The sequence below is a fragment of the Desmodus rotundus genome, chromosome 11 (assembly GCF_022682495.2).
Source record: "Desmodus rotundus isolate HL8 chromosome 11, HLdesRot8A.1, whole genome shotgun sequence".
Lineage (NCBI taxonomy): Eukaryota > Metazoa > Chordata > Mammalia > Chiroptera > Phyllostomidae > Desmodus > Desmodus rotundus.
This window is the reverse complement of record NC_071397.1, coordinates 98,241,845-98,260,382: the sequence shown is the minus strand read 5'-3', so window position 1 is coordinate 98,260,382 and position 18,538 is coordinate 98,241,845. Positions and strand designations below refer to the sequence as shown.

At 52.3% G+C, this 18,538-nt stretch overlaps 1 protein-coding gene across 1 annotated transcript in view; it reads right to left on the bottom strand.

Moving 5' to 3' along the window:
- The window catches only part of IGF2R (insulin like growth factor 2 receptor), a 97,163-nt gene that overhangs the window by 52,042 nt on the left and 26,583 nt on the right, over positions 1–18,538 (bottom strand). The window contains exons 3-10 of the mRNA XM_053913616.2: positions 16,220–16,347; positions 14,359–14,457; positions 9,799–9,931; positions 7,072–7,201; positions 5,588–5,693; positions 2,917–3,079; positions 2,625–2,796; positions 1,688–1,791 (exon numbers count right to left, since the gene is read on the bottom strand). Of these exons, the coding sequence (XP_053769591.1) occupies positions 1,688–1,791; positions 2,625–2,796; positions 2,917–3,079; positions 5,588–5,693; positions 7,072–7,201; positions 9,799–9,931; positions 14,359–14,457; positions 16,220–16,347 (1,035 nt within the window). The remainder of the gene's footprint in view (positions 1–1,687; positions 1,792–2,624; positions 2,797–2,916; positions 3,080–5,587; positions 5,694–7,071; positions 7,202–9,798; positions 9,932–14,358; positions 14,458–16,219; positions 16,348–18,538) is intronic.

Here is an 18,538-nt window from a genome sequence, read left to right as displayed (position 1 = left end):
GGACCGGACAGAAGGCTGCGCCTCTTCCTCACGAGCCCCTGGCTCTGCGCCCTCTCAACGTCCTCCTCGACTGCGGGGGTCTTTCTGGGGGTCAGCCATCTACAGTCCCAGTGTGCCCAAATGACATCGGTGCACTCACACAGACCTCAGCCAAGTCATCTGTAAAGCTCCCAGAACAGAGCAGGGCCGAGGGGTGACAAGCATGGAGGTACGGTGGATTCACAGGCGTCCCCCCACAGCAGAGTGGCCAGCCAGCAGGCAGGCCAGGGGACGGCAGGACTGGAAGGGGCAGGCGGGCGGGCAGGCCTGAAAGCCTGGGGACACAGGTAAGCAGCTGGCGCCTGTCCCAGGGAGGGGACACAGGGTAGCAGGGGTGCACTTCAGAGAGGGTCTCCTAGAAACCTGGAGGAGGTAAGGGCAATGGAAAACAGACTCTCGGGAGGGCAGGGGAACCCTGGGACCAGATGGGAGACGCACCCAAAGGCCACGGCCACATCAGAGCCATGTTGCCAGCCTGGCGACAGGCCCGGGGACTTCACACTCGTTTCTCTCGCGTTTCTAGGTAATGCCAGCACCTTCACAGGACACACGAGCCTTTCACAAGGGGGCCCCACTCCCCTGTGGAAGGTCCCCTTTAGCTATGTTCTAAATACCTACCCTGGATCTGCTCACGGATCGCAGGCACTAACACAACATGTGTGGAATGAGTCCACTGAGACCATGCAAGTCACAAAAGGGCTCCAGCCACGGGCTCCAGAGCCAGCCTGCAGTGCACGGTGGGGTCAGGAGGTGCTGGGCCACCACTGAGCGGCGGGAACCGAGGGCAGAGGAGACAGCAGGAGATGGGCGTTGGGGCTAAAGGCCGGTCTATCTCCTCTCCAGGTGGCTGGTTAGAGCTCGGCCCAGCTCACAAGCTCTCTGACCTCCTTCCACCCACAGACACGCACTCCTGGAGCCCAGGCCGCACACACACAGCCGCCTCCCCCAGGCCCTGCAGGGACCTGTGTCGGAACCTGCCCGGGAACAAAGGGTCAAAGTCCTGCCACAGGCACATGCCGAACAGACAGCACGCAGGGCAGGAAGACCCTGCAGGTAGGCAGCACTGTGTAGGGATGGCGGGACGCTTGGGGTCACAGCTTGGAGGTCCACAGACAGGACGGCTCCCTGACGATGACAGATGCCATCCCCTCCCCGCAGATGCAAACCAGGTCTAAGACCTCCAACAGGGAGGGCGGCATGGCTTTTTGAAACGCCAGGGCCATCGTGACTTCAAGGAAGCATCTCCTAGTCACTCAGAAAAACCAAAACCCAGCCCCCACCACCAGGCCACCACCTTCGAGATCCATCGTGAAACTTCATTTGTAAAAGCAAAGCGGTGTCTGTAGCCGCCCCAAGCGGCAGGGTAGACCCACCGTGCTGGATCTGCACACACTTCGGTGTGAGCCACAACTCAAGGCAGAAACTCTGTCCCGCGCAGGCCCGGGGCTGGGCCCGCTCCCAAAACAAACAGAGCGGGGAGGAAAATGGAAACAGGATGTGTGTGTCGCTGGCTGGGCACCCCCACCTCATCTGGGGACTGGCGGTGGCCACGCCCAAAGCAGACTGCGTGACTGCCCCATTCAGCACTGCACTCCCAAGAACCCCCGCGCCCACCACCAGGGTGCCGATGAGCCCGGGGCGCACTCACCCGCAGTCTCGTTGCACTCGAAGCTGATGACGCTCATGCGCTGAAAGCCCGAGCTGCACTCGTCACCTCCCAGGTAGGTCAAGGTGAGGTCTCCGTCGGAGTACCTAGGTTTTTGTGAGACACGTACGCGCGTGTTGGGCAGAACCAAGGCAGGAACGTGCATTTTTAAACGTTTCTACATTGAGCCCTTTGCACGCCATCGGCAAATCGTTACTGACACAGAGCAGCAGGCTCTTGCCAGCTGGGGAAAACGTCTACAGGAAATGAGCTGCAAATGTACGGGCTGAACGTCCTCTTACTTCAAAGTACGAATGGGCTGCGAGAAAGCGCTGAAGGTCGCGCTGTGAGCAGGAAGGCTCCTCTGCTCTCCTTTCTGGACTTTGTACAACCGAAATAAAAGGCCAAGAAGCGCACAGCAGCTGCCGTACACCAGGTCCTACCGGAGCGACGCTGGAGAACCCTTATTTTCAGAGGACTACTTTCGCAACGCATTGTGACGATTACCACCCGTGAAGGGTCACGAGAACCGCAGTGACTGTGTGTTCTCCATTGTTTAAAACTTCCAAGTGATGCTGACGGCATTTCAGATGCTCGAGAAAGCACCCAAGAAAAATGAAAGCTCGGAAAGATAAATTTTAAAATACAAAAGCCTCGTCAACTATAAGCTAATTAATTAAATGACTCCCCTACAGTATGGTTCCTTCCAAACAACGGGTCGTAAAGCAGACAGATTTAACAGGAGCAATCTGTCCTCTAGCCAGGAAAAACATCCCGCTGTTTGGTGACAGAAGGCCCCATGCCTGGCCCGGAGGGACGCCGGCCTCACTGACCGCTGGGCCTCAGGGACAACGGAGGAGGAAGAGGACGAGGGAAGTCGGTTACATTTTACAAGGATAGACACATGCACTTGGAAAGCACAGAAAGGCTGTTTACACACCGAAGAGTTTGATTCTGGAATTTTCCGGCCACTCTGACTTGAGTAAGATCAGGCTTTTTCGCTTGGCAGACCGAGGCCTGTCTCCCACCGCAGATCCTGGGGTTGGCTTCGGTGTCCCCACAGACGTTCAAATAGAACATGTATTCCTTCCCGTCTGCAGAATAGTAATGGCCTGAGGGGAAGCGGACAGAGAGAAGGGGCTCTGTTACACTCGTAAGTGTTAAGAAAGGGTCCACACGACTTCATTCAACCTGAACTTCTCTCTGAACCGCCTGCCCCGGGTGTGGCTCACCCCGGTCCTGCCGCAGTGGCTGGAGGTCAATGGTGATGTCGTGCTGCTCACTGCTCAGAGAGCAGCTGCCACTTTCCAAGTAGTCCCTGTGGCAGGCGTACTCGGTGACCCACTCCACCTCGTAACGGCAGCTGGACTTGGCTGTGAGCTTGGGAATGGTGCCCTGTCAGGGACGGTTGAAAAGGCACAAAGTTAAATTTTGAAAACGCAGCTCAAATGCAGGTGCTCCAAGCTTCTGAAAAGCTTACGAGTAAGCTGGTGGGTTTTTACATTCCTCTGCTCCTGTGTTTGAATCCTAATAGCCCTTCAGATATTTCGATTATTCGACTCGGATCACTCGCTGCTGTTCCCGCCCTGAACTCAACGTCACCTGGCCACCACGACCTCGACCTCGGCAAGCAGCCATGACATGTGAAGGGCGGGCAGGCCATTCACGCCTCTCCATCAGAAGTGCTGTGGAGCCAGCCGGATGGCCCCCAAGGCTGGGTGGGAACTGCTGTGCATGTGAGCATCTAGGAAGATGGTTCTTAACCCCTTTCCTAAGACTGTGGAAGGGGTGCTGGGCTCACCTCACCTGTAAGCTGCTCCCGCCCTGGGGGCAGCACAGCCTCAACCACCCCACTGGACTCTGACAGCGGGCCGCCTCCATGGGAGCCTTTGGTGCGAACAGGATGCCGAAGCTATGAGGTCACTGCTCCCTGCAGGGCAGTGTCGCCTTTAACCGCCGCTGGGAGAAACGCACCGCTGCTCCCAGCGTCACACAGAGCTGTGCTGCTCCTAAGCACCGCCACCCTGCACATGTTTACCCCGTGCCTGCCACGGGCCAGGCCCAAGTCCTCAGCGCTGGGTTTGCAAACACAGGCTGCGTGATAAATAAGCTGTGAAGCTGCGAGCCTGGCTCCGTCTGTCTGACTCAAAACCAGGCTGCAGCCACTCGGCCCAGGACAGGCAGGCGTCTGGTGACGGGGCGCAGAGTACCCAGCGAGAGGAGCCGGACACAAAGGCCACATAGTGCGTGGCCCACGCCTACAAGATGCCCAGGAAAGGCAAGTCCTCAGAGACAGAGCGCCGGCCCGCTGCTGCCAGGGCAGGGCACGGACAGGGAGGGGCAACCGCACGGGGGTGGGGGAGGGTCCTGTGCAGGGGGGGGCAGGGGCAGGGAGGCGGGGAGCTCGAACCCTATGTGGTGACAACAGCTGGCCAAGTCTGTTAATACACTAATAACCGTTAAATTGCACTTAAGCCAGGTGAACTTTAATTTATAAATTCAATAAAGCCTTTTTTTTTAAAGATTCACATGACGACGTAAATGTTTACAAAAATCCCAGCCCCTAAAAGTATCCGATGAGCCGGCGTAAATGCTTAAATAACCCTTCAAGAACTGAGGTGTCACGTGTAACTCCGTCCTGCCCAGGGAGCAGATAAGCTGGACAGGGGCCTTCACTGAGAGCCAACCGGCCCCGGTGCCAATGCCACCAAGCACCCCGCACCCCGGGGAGACGACAGCGGGAGGCATGGGTTGGAGGCGCCCGTCCACTCCCCCATGAGCCTGGAAGACCGCCCTCACTAAATGCAGAAGAAACGACACAGGCACACGCTGCCGGCTGAGATCGTCTAGTTGGGCTGACAAGGCCTCCACGCACCACCCGGCAGACGGAAGGCACAAATCCCTTTTCCTCAACATCCCAGCCGGGGACGTGGCGTGGCCAGTCAGGTCCTCAGGGAGCTGCCACCACAGGCCCTGGGTGTCCCAGGACACGAAATGGAAAGCTGGCCGGGACTAAACGTCTGTCCCCGTGACCCAGCACACAAAACAGGCCAGGGGCCAGCCTGAAACCAGAGCAAATGCCACACTTGTTCGGGGGGAGGGGCAGTATGGCTCCCCAGCGAAAGAAGTCCACTCCTAGTTCATTCTATCAGGAGAGGAGAAATCAATTAGAGGAAAGCCCTGCCCTTCCTCTCCGGGGATGTCTCCCTGCCGCCGGCACCCACATCTGCTCTGACACTTAGCCACCGATGCGTGCAGCACCCCCGGGCCCAGGCCAAGCACAACCCAGGCTGCCCCAGAAGGACGTCACAGCTGCGTCCAACTGTGTCAACGGCCAGAGGGCAGGGCAACCGCACTGCTGGCAGGCGGGAGGGGCAGGCGGGCAGGCAGGGGTGAAGCCTCCCCTGGGAGCCTGCGGGAGCCCTCTTTCTGGCCATGGTCCTCCTCTACCTCGACCCCCAACGGCCGCCGCAGGCCTGCACGGTGTCTGCAGGGTCCACGTGCCATCTGCCCGCTGCGTCTCCTCACCGTGTTTCTGTGAGCTCACCAGCTACTTTTACCTGGCTTTCTCCTCAAACAATAGCCGTGAAATGGGGGCTTGGGGTAGTGCAGAGGGTTTTTCCAACAGCCATCCACATCAGCCTTAACTGCGAACATTCTGAAAATCTGTCCGTGAGCCACTTGGAACCATCTCCCAAGACACCAGAGCAAAGCCCCAGCCCACACTGACATCCAGAGGCCCCTCCTGGGGGCTGAGGAGAAGCGAAGAGCAAGCTGTTCTCCGGGAGCCTGCGGTGCGCTGCACCCCACCCAGGACCCCAGGCCAGAACCCTGCCCCAGCCCCAGCTCCTGCTCCTGCTCATAGGCACCACACGCAGCTGGGAAGTCATGGAAGCCACTCACCTCTCGGCGCTCTGACGGGCAGACAAACGTAATGGTCACTGCCGGACTGTGACCCTCACAGAAGTCTGGCTTCCCTGCCTCTTCTTTCACGTAAGTCAGGACAAGCCTGGATGGCACATGGAGAGAACAGAGCGTTACAAAAGTATCAATGGCATTCAAATGTATCTGGTGCCCTGAGCATTCACCTGGAAACACGGGAACAGAAGGAAGATTAAAATGTAAAAGAAGCCACCACACAGGACAACTTCATTTCCCTTCCATTCGAAAAAAGCAATCATTTAAAAGTAAACTCCAATAAGTGCTATTTTCTTTAAAAAATAAATAGAACGGTCAATGTGTAAATGTAAATACTAAGAAAAGCTGTTTGAGTAAAACAAAAAAACATATTATAAATACTCTCACAAAACGAAACAAACACAGCTGAGCAGGTCACAGGCTGCACAGCCACTTCCTCTCCAAACGACGACTTCTGAGTGCAAGCCAACCATCTCCGCTTAACCTGGAGGCAGCGCAGCGTGCGGGCAGCAGGAGGGTGTGCGGGCCTCCCCGCGGGGTGGGCCAGGGCTCCTGGCGGGCCGCCACGGCACAGCCGAAGACGGGCGGCCTGCCTTTCCTCTGAAGACGAGCTCGGCTTTCGTCAATGCCCACATTTTAAAAAGATCTCCCCGTGTGAAATATTGCCCATTTGTCACTTAGGACCGTGGTATGGGCTGGATTAGGTCTCCTGCCCCACCCCCAAATTCCTGTTGAAGCCGTAACTGCAGCACCTCAGCACGTGACACTGTTTGGTGATAAGGCCTTCAAAGAGGTCACAGGGGAGACCCTAATCGGGTATGGCCGGGGTCCTTGTAAGAGAAGGAGATTAGGACGCTCGCTCGGGCAAGAGGAAGAACACGTGAGGACTTGGGGAGAAGACAGCCGTCGACAAGCCAAGGTCCACAGCCTCAGGAGAACCAGCCCCGCTGACGGCTCGGACGCCTGGCCCCCAGAACAGAGAGCCAATTGCTGTCCAAGCATCTCCCTGCCAAGTCAGGCACCACGGCAGAAGAGCGTCTGTGTGAGGAACCAAGTGCCCTGCCCCAAAAGTTGGGGGCCGTAGAGCCCCACCAGGAAGCAGGCTCTGCACCATGGAAGGAAGCCAGCAAACGGCCCTTCCTGTCTCTCACCCTCCAGGATGCTGCCTATAAACAACAGATAAACACAGACACAGAATCAAGTTCACGGGCGGCCCGCCTGGGCCAGCATGTCAGGACACGCCTTCAGGGGGCTGTCACTCGAGGTACTACACGTGTGGCTGGACCCAGACACACATCCTCCCGGCTCTGAGAGACCAGTGATGCAAAAGGCAATGAGCCAGCCAAGGTGACTCACAGTGATGACTAGTGAATCTGCAAACGCGTGGGGAGCCATCCTTTCGCAAGCATCACTTTGCAACACCCCGGAGAGCCTGCTGAGGACGACAAAAACGCCCACCGCGCACTGACCTGTCCTTGCTCACCAACTTCAGGCCCTCCCTGGGCCGGCCGACGTCAAAGGCCTGGCCCCCGCGCACCAGGCAGGCGGCGGTGCCCAAAGGGCAGGCACGCAGCTGCGGACTGGAGTCCCGTAGTGAGTCTGTAAAACATTTCACAGGCCGGTCACTGATTACGCACCAGCAGTGGTAATCACACACAACTTTAGGCCCAGGGTCCCTTTAAGAAAATGATCGAATTTTTCAGTCTCCATAAGTAACATAAGGTTGAAGTTCGGAGAGGAAAAAGAGGTAGGACCACATTCCATTCTGAGACCTCGGACAGTCAGTGACCTGTCTGAATGTTGTGAAATGAGTGAAGCTCCCCCACCCGCAGGGCTGCGGGCCGGGGTGGGGAGAAGGAATGCAAGGCGCCCGCGCGGCACCTGGTACCCGAGAGGCACCCTATAAACAGGGGTTATTATGTTCGCTGAAGTTAGGAATGTCCCCACCTCCTCCCAGAGACACGCTAACTCCGGCACCATCCGCTTCCCACCTACACACGGACTAGAAAACGCAGGCACTCCACAGGTTTGTGCGAAGGTGAGCAGGCTCGAGACAGAACCCACAAATGGTTCTGGGTTCAAACCTGAGATCCACCACTGACTTCTACCACAGCATGGGTCTAAGCACACGACTCTTCACTGCCATGTGCCCCCCACAGGTCCGGGGGTGGGATTAAGGAGAAGAACATACTGGATGTGCCTAGAGACTGCTGGCCACCAAGGCGCGAGTCCCCCCAGCTCTGCGCCCTGCGCTACCTCGATAGTCATCCTTATACAGCACGGGGTTCCCTTGTCTGTGCATCTTCCACAGGACCACAAGCTCGAAAAGAGCAGGCACTTCCCTTGGTCAAGTGACTTGGTGCCGAAATGAGTGCCCAGCACTTCACAGGGTTCAGAATGAGTGAGTAAACGTCACCGTACTTGGGCCGTAATTAAAGCCTTATCATCTAGGGAGGGGGCGGGGGGGGGGGGGGGGGGAGGAGGGGTATCGTGTCTTCCCCAGTTTGCTGTGAGGAGCCACCACGTGATGAAAAAGAGATGCTTTAGGACTCAAGCCTGTATGACGAAATCGTGCCCCTGGGCGGTGTTAGCCGGCAGGGGGTATCTGCTGGGCTGTGGGCTCCTCGCCCCCAGTGACGCATAGGGGACACGCTGCTTGGGTCCCTGGAGACAAAAAGTGAGGCCAGTGCCGCCCCCCCCCCCCCCCCCCCCGCCCCGTGTGCCTAGTTAAGACGGCGGGAAAGCTACTGCTGTCCAAGGGGCCGCACTTTCGAACCCAGCCTCTCGGAGCCTGAGGCCTGCAGCATGTCCCAACAAAGGCTGGGGCGCCTCCTGTATGAGTCCAAGTCCCTGACAATTCAACTCGAATGGCCAGTAAACCGGAAAGAAAATGACTCCATAAGAATGCATCCAGTGAAGCAAACCATCCTCGAAAAGATAAAAAGCAAAACACAAAAAAAGAAAACCAGGAATCCAAATGTTTTCTAAACTAAAATGGCGTATTATTTCAGAATTCGATAATCTCCACGACTCTTCAACTTTGTAACAGAACTTGAGTTACAGACCCATTGAAGACAGAGACTTGTCTGTCTACGTGTTTCTAAAAGAATGGTCCAAGCTGTCCCTGGAGACCCGGACCCACGAAATCTGAAACAGTCGCTGGTCACTCCTGGTGAGCCACGCGTGCGGGATCTTCACTTTCTAGAACTATCTGGGAATGATAAGCAAAGTGGTACATACTGTATGTGTACAACTTGAAGAATAATTGCACCCTAGCACGCATGTACCTACTACCCAGCAATACCCTCACGTATTGACTTTATTTTTTACAATTTTTTCCAAACTTTTCTAAGGCCGAAGTCCTAGGAACTGCATGAGAAATAAGAATGTAAGGAAACCAGAAAACAACGATTTCTTAGTTCACAACAAGCAAAGCTTGCTTGTGGCGCCATCGCTGCCGGCAGAGCAGCAGGCCCAGCCCGGCCTCCAGGGCTGACCACATGCAGCCCTCGGACAAACAGTGAGCTGGCTCCCTTCTAGGAGTCGCGGGCAGACAGGTGGGGGCTCGCTGAGGCTTCTCACGGCCCTTCCAGATGAAGGCCACATACAGCCCCCCAGGAGTTTAGCAGAGACATCCAAGCTTCCCACCCGAGTGCTGGCACCTTCAGAGAAGGCCAGGCATAGTGTCATCCCAGGGCAAAATACGCGTCATGGCCAAGTGTCCAAAGGGCTCTGGGCAACACTCTCTCCCTGGTCCCCAGCCTGCAGCTCAGAGCCGAGGGACTCGGTACACAGAGCCAGGGTGACACCCCGGGCTCCCTCAACCTCCCAGGAACTCTAACCCGCTTCCGCTCCAGCGTCCTCAGCAGCCCGCACACCGAATCTATCCACTCTCCCCCGACCTTACTGGAAGTAAGAGTTACTTGAGAATCTTGAAACCCAAAGTGTCCGGCAGAGAGAACACACTGCAGGGACCAACAGTTCGGAGGGAATTTGCAAGGGCTCAGAATTTCCTTGGGGGCCAAGGGGAGGGCTGGGCACTGAGAGCATCTGTTGGGGCAAAAGCTTTCTCAGAGGGCCTCGCAGTGCCACGGCTACCCAAGTAGGCGAACGGAGGCAAAGGGCAAAACCATGGCAGCTTCTTGAGAAACCCTCCACCACCCCACACGCAGGTGCCCGCCCACCGGGACTCAGACCTATGTCTCTGCACACGTTGATGAACAGAGAAGACTCCGGGTCCGAGTCATCCACCAGGTAGGCACCGCTGATCTTAATCAGTGGATTTAAGTCATGCTTCTTGAGCTCTCCATCCAGGGCATAGCACGGCACCTAGGAGGGAGAGAGAAAAGTCAGTCTTCAACCCCTTCTCCGGGCTAGCGGCTCAGCTAAGCCTGCAACAGACCTCACGTAACACTGGTGTCCACCCCTAGGGTCACTTGGTTACCCCCCTGTCCAAACCACATAACCTATGGCCTGCAATGGTCACTTTAAACTGGTCCCTGCTTCCAATGACAAGCCCCCTACCTAGCTGCAGCCCAGGTCCCCATGAACACCAGATCAATCCTTCTAAAATCACATCAGGTCACATCACTCTCTGTCCAAACCCACTCTGAAAACAAAATCCCCTCCCACCTGGTGGGCCACTGCACACAGCCTCCCGTCCTCCAGACGCAGCTCCACCCAGGGAACGCCATACTCCCTCTACCTGCAACACGCTTCCCAGGTATCCATACGGCTCTCTCCCAACCGAGTTCAGGTCGTGGACGGACCACCACCTGCTCAGGGAGGCCCTTCCTGACACGCTGATCTAACGTAGCACACTCCCCGCCTCCTGTGCCCGCCCCACCGTCTTTTCCTTCCCAGCACCAATTGTGCTGCCAGGCGCTGCCACAGCCTGGCTTGTCCACTTCCTCCTCAGTGTACACTCCCTGAGGACAGGGACTCTGTCTCTGCTGTGGCCCTAAAAAAGGCTTAGGGCCATGCCCACAACCCACCATCTGTTCAGTAACACAGGAAAACCAATTCCTCCTCCGGGCATCTCATCCACCCTCACTGGATTCTGATTTATGGCCACTCTCTCGTCTCTATGAACTAATGGCCCCTTATTTTTAAAATGTCAAGGAACCCATGAGAGTTGGCAAGATCCTGTGTTTTAACAGTTGCACCTACTTCTGAAGGCAAAGTGACCAAAAAGGCCCTGGGCACCCAGATACCACCCCCTACTCTCGTGTCTTTATTGGAAACACCCCTGCAAGTCTCATTTCCAAAACAATGCACTGACCTCATTTTAATCGCCTGTGCAAAGAATACACTAAAAACTCATAGTCTCTGCAACCATTCAGAGTAGTTTCTTTCATCATTTTCCTAAAATTTGGTCTTTTTGATTGAGGCTATTCACATGCAGGTCCATTTGCAAAGGTTAAGTGCTTACTATTTAGCTTTCAATTTCTCCTTAGAAAGACCATCGGACCTGCAGGAACACTCTGGCCTGCTAACCTCGCCCCGCCCGTTTTCCGAGACTCATGGAGAGCTAAAGGAGTAACCCGGCAGCGTGCATCTCTGCACAGTCTCAGGGGCAAAAGGAGTAACCCGACAGCGTGCATCTCTGCACAGTCTCAGGGGCATGTGACCTCAACGCAACGAGATGCTTAAAGCAAAGTCTGCCACGGCCCGTGATGCCGATCAGAGATCCCGCCGAAAACCGGGGAGGCTGGCACATATGGTCCTGGGAGGGACGACAGACAGGGCAGTGAGGTCTGAGGGCCGCAGGCCAAGCCTCAGGCTCCACCCCACAGAGGGGTGCCCCCACAACGCTGAAAAGAAGTCATGTAAGCTAAAATAAAGGCATCCCTGCAGACTGTGCCTGTGTCCCAACAAAAGAAACCACAGCGTGCATAACACTGTAAACTAGAAGCTTGTCGTTCCCCAGAAGATAATACGGAAACACAAACTAGAGAGAGGTTCGAGCTGACAGGTTAGACTTGGAGACAAGGTACCTCTGCAGCTACAAAATGAAAGCCTAGGACGAAAAGGGAGCAGCTGGCCCGCAGCTGCAGGGAAAGAAAAATGGGGCCACGTTTGGAAGAACTTGTAGTCCTGAACTAGCTCAAGTCCACAAGAGGCTCGAGGGATTCCAGCGAGCACGGTGCTCAGACCCCCCCCCCCCCCCTGCTCACGGCAGCCAGCCACCTCTGGCCGGCGCCCCGTCCAGGAAGGAATTACAGACACGCCCAGAACTGCGCCCACAGAACTGGAGAGCGCGTCGGAAAGCAGCCCAGGCTCCTGTGGGAAGTCCTCCCACTTCCTGCTCCGTGGAGCAGAGCAAAGGAGACGTTCATGAGAGCGGGAACGCAGCGGCTGGGCCGGGGCTGGCTGCCAGCTGCACGCTCCGTGCGCTGAGTCGGCCTTGTGAATGCCGCCTGTTCGTCGTGTTTATGCAACCCTGGGACGTGTTGGCTTCTCTGGGTTTCCAGGAGGGCTCTGGGAGGGGACGTATGTCCACAGTGTGTTAAAGAAACAATCTAAAGACACCCTTTGAGAATCCACTGAACAGGCCTCCGAGCGGCAGTTTGCAAAGGCACGGCCTGGAAGGGCTATGACTGTTGACTGTCAAAGCGTCCCAGAGCTGACAAAGTCATACCAACAAAAGAAACAGGGAGACAAAAGAAATAAGGGGCGGACATCACAAGGACACCAACCCTAAACCAAGCCTGGATTTTATTTAAGAGAAATACTGCTTTACAAGTACATAAAACGCTTCACGTATCTTCTGAAGTTACACCAGAGCCTTCAAGGTGTAATCAAATCCTGCTGAAGACAGAGAAGAGGGAGTGTGCTTTATTAGGATCTGCTAACAGTGACAGTAAGGCCACATGCTCTTTGACCTTTCCATCTCGGGCACCCGCACCCAAGGCAGAAAGTTCCTCAGCCCGTGAGCAGGCACATGCCCTCCATACCTTTGGTCCCTGGGATCCAGACGGCAAGAAGCCTTTTAAAACGTAACAAAATGCACACTGCTTAGCTCACCACAGGCCGGCACTAGATGGAAACGGAAGGGAAAAGCCCCCCCTGCCAGCCAGACCCAGAGACGACCAGAGAACAAGTGGCAACATTTCTAGTGCATCATTAGATCGGCGTCTAAGGAATATTAAATGTCCCTGTTTTGAGAAAAAACATAGTTCTACCACTCCCCTCCACCCCAAAAGACCATTTTAGTACAGGGCACACTTCTCCTAAACGGGGCCAGGGAGTAAATATTTTAGGCTTTATAAGGCACGTCAGTCTCTGCTGTGTATTCTTCTCGGTCTACTTACAAACCTATAAAAATGTAAAGACCGTTCTCAGTTCTCAGGCTGTGCAAACACAGGCCCGGGCAGGAACTGGCCCACAGGCTGCCGTTTGTGACTTGTGACCTCCAACATGAAGCAAAAAAAAAAACAGCCCAAAAAACAGACGGCTATTTCTTCCTTTCTTTAATTTGGAAAGCCGTCTTTCCTGAGGCGATGGGAGAGGCAACTGTCAACTCAGCAAAGCAAGGGACGGGGACAGCCTGTTGTTGAAGCAGGAACGGGGGGTAGCGCTGTCAGGCTGGACCGCCGGGGCCACCAAGGGACAACGAAGGGCCTCGAGAGGACTGAGGCCCCCCAGAGGAGCAGCAAGCCACCCCTGCAGCTCTGAGAGGCTTTTCCTGCCCCTAACCGGATGTTGGCAGTTCAGCCTTCATTGAAAACGTAAAGTTTAATTTCACGCCATCTACCCCCTAAAGACCGGGGTCTTCCCTTGTGGCCTCACTTCTCACTTCTTCCCCTCTGCGTGCGCACTGAGCATTCCTCCCGCTCCCTGCTGGAGACGCCATGCTGCCTCCTCCCCTCGCCCAGCGGCCTGTCCCGTTTCTCACAGGTTTGCCGGATGTGAAACCCCTAGGACCGTTCACTATGCATCATTTCCTCCTGTTTCACTTTTTAAAAATTAATGGATCTCTTTTTGCCCTTCCTAAATGACGCTGTAGCAGACCACCCGAGGGAACAACTCCCATTTGTCAGTTCCCAGCTCCTGAGACTTTGAACTCTAACCTTCGGAACAGAAAACTAACAGTGAAAAGAGAGGTAACAACCCACAAAGCCTGCCGTCCACGTGAGCACAGGAAAGCAGGCGGGAGGCCCGGGTGGTGCCGGGGGTGGGGGAGAGTCGGATGGGGGAGTGCTGACCGCTCTCCTCCAGCACCAGGGGAGCCCCGTGGCACAGCCAGCCTCGGGAGCTCCAGCCCAGGGAACAGGATACTTCATAGATCGCCGAGAATGACTTGACCGCACACCACAGAGAGAATGGAAGGAGCGATAATAGTCATCCAGTCTCTGAGGGGCGCTGGCAAAGAACCGGCGGGCTCAGGCCACTCGGCCTGGCCTCACCGTCCAGAAGCCACCCCAAAGCTGTGGAGATGGCACCGGCAGGCAGAGGGAGTACACTGAACCCCCATTCCACCGTGCCACTTAAGTTGCTGAGCTGCACAGGACCAGGAACCAAGAACTAATGTGGCTTCTGTGGGTGGGCCATGCTATTTCAATCACACCCTGCACTATTTCAAATGCCCTGGCCTAAAATAAGAACCGCACAGAACAATTTTAACAATTAAATCACATGATATCTCTGCTCAAATGGAGCTTGAAAACCAAAAAAGGTTTCCACCCCAATATTTCAAGTCTTCGGGGTCCCAGAATGCACTGCACAAGCATGTAACCTTGAAGTGCCCTTGTTACCTCTTTATTAGCTTTGAACACGTCTTTCCTGCAGGCTGCAGTGGTCCTCCACTCGAAGTAGTGCACACAGTCTGCTGCGGTTACAAATTCAGGAGTTCCCTATCAAAAATAAATTGGAAGTTACCCTACTGCATATTGTCAAGTTTCCTTTTTTAAAGTTAGAGACAGTAGATGAAAATTTTAAAAGTAGCAACAAGGGGGTGGCTGGGAGAACGCAACCGTTTAGCTCGACAGAGTCATCATGAAGTTCCCCAACCCAAAAGTTCTGAGACAAAAGCTTCACGAAATCATGCTGGAATTTTGGAATGATCAGGCCAAAACTGTTCTACTGCCCCAACTATGCAAGTACAGTAAACTCATGGGAAGTAACCCTCCGAGTCCCATCCTCTCCAACGCCAAATGTTCTCTTAAGCAAATGCCAACAAAATCAAAGCCAGAAAATGTGACCTCACGCTTCCTGTAAGCGAGGGAGGAGGCCCACCCAAGCCCAACTGAGTTCCTACACCAGCCTGGCTGCAGGCGCCCCTCCCCTCCCCCACGCTGCAACCGGGGGCTGACTCCAAACTGAAGCACAGCTCGGCTGGGCGGTTCCTGAATTTACACTCCCATGTGCAAATCTGGAGTTCTCCACAATTCTGGTTCGTTTATGGCAAACTCAGAATTCTTGAAGGAGATCGGGTAAAATTAAAACAGCATCTAGCTTATTCCCTAATACACACTTCCATATCTCACCGCACTGCAAACAAACTTTTCCCCAAGGTTTCAACGTGGACGACGCAGTGCAAATGAAAGGCTGGTCCAAACTTAACGACGTAAGTTCCGTCAAGTTCCTGAGGTGAGACATTGTGGGCCTGAGGACCCGACAGCCACAGCAAATTCTACAACAGTGTGTTAAAGCAATCTGGTGGCCACAGGAGTTTCACTCCCCTGGTTTTTCTAAATACTTGGGTTCTTACTCTGATTAGACAACACTCGCCGGTTCTGTGGACAAACCGCTTTTCATAAAAGCTGGCCATTAGTTACCGCACGTCCTTTGTGAATACCAAAGATTAAAATCTAAAAGTCACATGCACTACGCAGAGAGCATGACCAAACCACACTTTCAACAATTATGCCCCCTTTCAACACAGCAGGACCCCAAAAGGTTGGGAACCCCATCACCCACTGGCAAACTCTTCTCCCAGACCAGCAGCTTTCGACCTTTTCCATTTCACGGCACACAGAAATTAATCACTAGAACTCTGCAGCACACCAAACATGTATTTTTTTGCCAATCTGACCCAAAAAATAGGGATAATTTTGATTCATTCACACCAGACGGCTATTGTTCAGTTGGCTGTTATTTTTTCATCTGAGAGGGGAAGAGAGGTCAGTGCCCCTAAGTATCGAGGTTCTGCATGTTTTAACAATTCTCACGGCACACTGGCTGAAAGCTGGCATCCCAGACAGATGTCTGTCTCTCCAACGTAAACGAGGAAAGAAAAATACTTTTTAAAAAATAAATATACTGCCCGAAAAACTACCGTACTAAAATGCTGAGAAAGGGGCCTTTAGAAAGAAAATAAAATTATGCCTGCAATCAACATTAAAGAGTGCTTTGAGTTGAAACACATTACTCACTTTGATTGATAGTTTTATACAGGATGTGGATCAAGTTTCACTTAAAAGTGGTAAATTCAGACTAACGATTTTTTACTCACTGGTTCTTAATGGCGATGGGGATTTGGTTGGGGCCTTTGTTTGTCTGTTTGTGTTTTCAATTTTCTTCACTTACTCTTCCTGGAATACCGCTAAAGCTGGACCTCCCGAAGGGCAAACGTTTCAACAAGAGGAGTATCACAGAGTGACTGTGCGGACTCACCAAGGTTTTCCCGCACAGGAAGGTGATGCTACTCTGGATTTTGTGCTTTGGGCTTGGCTTCGAATCACAGTCCACTGTTGTGTTGAATTCCAGAAGAGTTCTGGTTGCACTTTTCAAAAGGGAGTCACCTATTTGGAAAGGAAAGTACGTGAACAAGCTATAAAATATTCATAACCATAAAGCTATTTTCCAGCATAAACAAATTAAATGTGGTGTTATAATTCAACCGAAAGCTTATAAACTTACAAACTATTCCTTCCCAAGAATTCTGCCTCTCAGGAATGGCATCCCACCCACCCAGCTTTTCAAGCCCCAAACACAGTACAGAGTCCTATCTTCCATCTGCCACACTGAATACAGTTCAAAGTTCTATTGGTTCTACCTCCATTTCAAATCCATCCATATCGCTCCATGTCTGTTACTATGGTGACCACTATCACTTCACCCGAGCACTCTGGTGCTCGCCTGGGTGGTCCCCTTAACTCCACCCCCATCTGATCCCCAAATATCCCCCACTCCATCCATCTTGCACCAGTGTGATCACCAAGGTTATCGGGTTGGCCAAAAAGTTTGTGTGTTTTTTTTCTGTAAAGTAAAAGACACACTTTTCATTTTCACCAATAACTTTATTGATTTGGATATTTTGAGTATGTCGGCTGTCTCCTGAGTGGTAGAACGTTGATTGTTCTCAATTAATGTCTCAATTTGATCACCATCAACTTCAACCGGTCTACCCAACCTGTGGAGCATCGTCCAGTGAGAAATCTCCAGCACAAAACTTCACAAACCACTTTTGACACGTTCGATCGGTCACCGCACCTTCTTTACACACTGCGCAAATCTTTTTGTGTGTTGTTATCTTTCTTGAAATAATGAAGCCTAAATGCCAAAAATGTTGCATATTTCCTTCCATCTTCAATATTAAAATGGCTGCACAAAAATTCCCCAATTTTGGTAAGTTTTTTTTAAACGCACGCTGATATGACAGCTGTCACAACACAATCTAACAAAATTGTTTCAAATGAAGTTAAAGACAACTAAGCACTACTAGAGCCATCTTATGGAAAAACCAAATGAACTGTTTGGCCAACCCAACATGTGAGTATATTTAGAACCTATGACTCAGCTACTGAAGTTCTTCAATAACTTCCCATCGTGTGTTTTATAAAACCAAAATTTTTTAGAATGGCCCACAGGTAGGATGATCATGTCTCAATTTGCCTGTGACATTATTGTAATAATCGAGAATAAAAGGTGTATATAATATTGACAGGACGGTAGTTAGCACAGGAACTGACAAATGCACTAGAATAGAGACCAAGAGACTAGAACAGAGAAGACAATTGTGCAAATGAAATGTTACTATGTGACGCAAGTAATAGATCAGTGGGCGGAGAAGAGGGTGTTCAATAAATGGAACTGGAAACAAAATGGCAATCCATATGGAAAAAAAGATAAAACTGGATTATTACCTACTACCATATCCAAAAATCAATTCTAAATGAGTTAAAGATGTAAACGTCAAAAAAACAAGCTTTAAAACTCATAATAAAAAATACAGTTAGTTATCTTTCGGCCTTCATGTAAGAAAATATCTAATACTCAATACCATTAACCACAAAAAAATTGACAAATTTGAGTTACTAAATTTAAAAACATATATTCATCAAAAATAGCTTAAAGAAAACAGTAACAAGTTATAAACTGGGAGATACACAGAGCTGGCAAAGAATACATATACTCACACACAAAGAACAAAAAATATATAATTCTTGGAAATAAAACAGATGACCTCTGACAGAGAACACAAAAAGATGAGATTTTAAATGTTTTTAAGAACTCACACTTAGTCAAAATATGGTGAATTTTAATACCAACAGCAAAGAGAAAATTCTAAAGCTTCTAGACAGAAAAAATAGGTCATATGAATGGATTACTGAATATAAAGTAGACACGCCATAATCAAACAGAAGGAAACATATGTCAATAACTATAAAAAAGGGATGCTCAACATCACTAGTGAACACGGAATTACAAATTGAGCCCACACGACATACCAATGACAGCAATTCCGTTCACAAATATTCAATACCAAGCATTGGAGGAGAGACAGCCCAAGAGTTCTCCCGTGTTTCTGGTGGAAGCGTAAACCGGTACAACCACTACCTTAAGTCAGCACGGCATTACGCCCTACAGTTGAATATCCATGCACCCTATGACCTAGCTACTCAAATCTCAGGCATACACACACGAGGAAACCATGCAGCACATGTGTAACAGAACACAAGTGAAAGAACAGCTCGTGTATTTCACACTAGC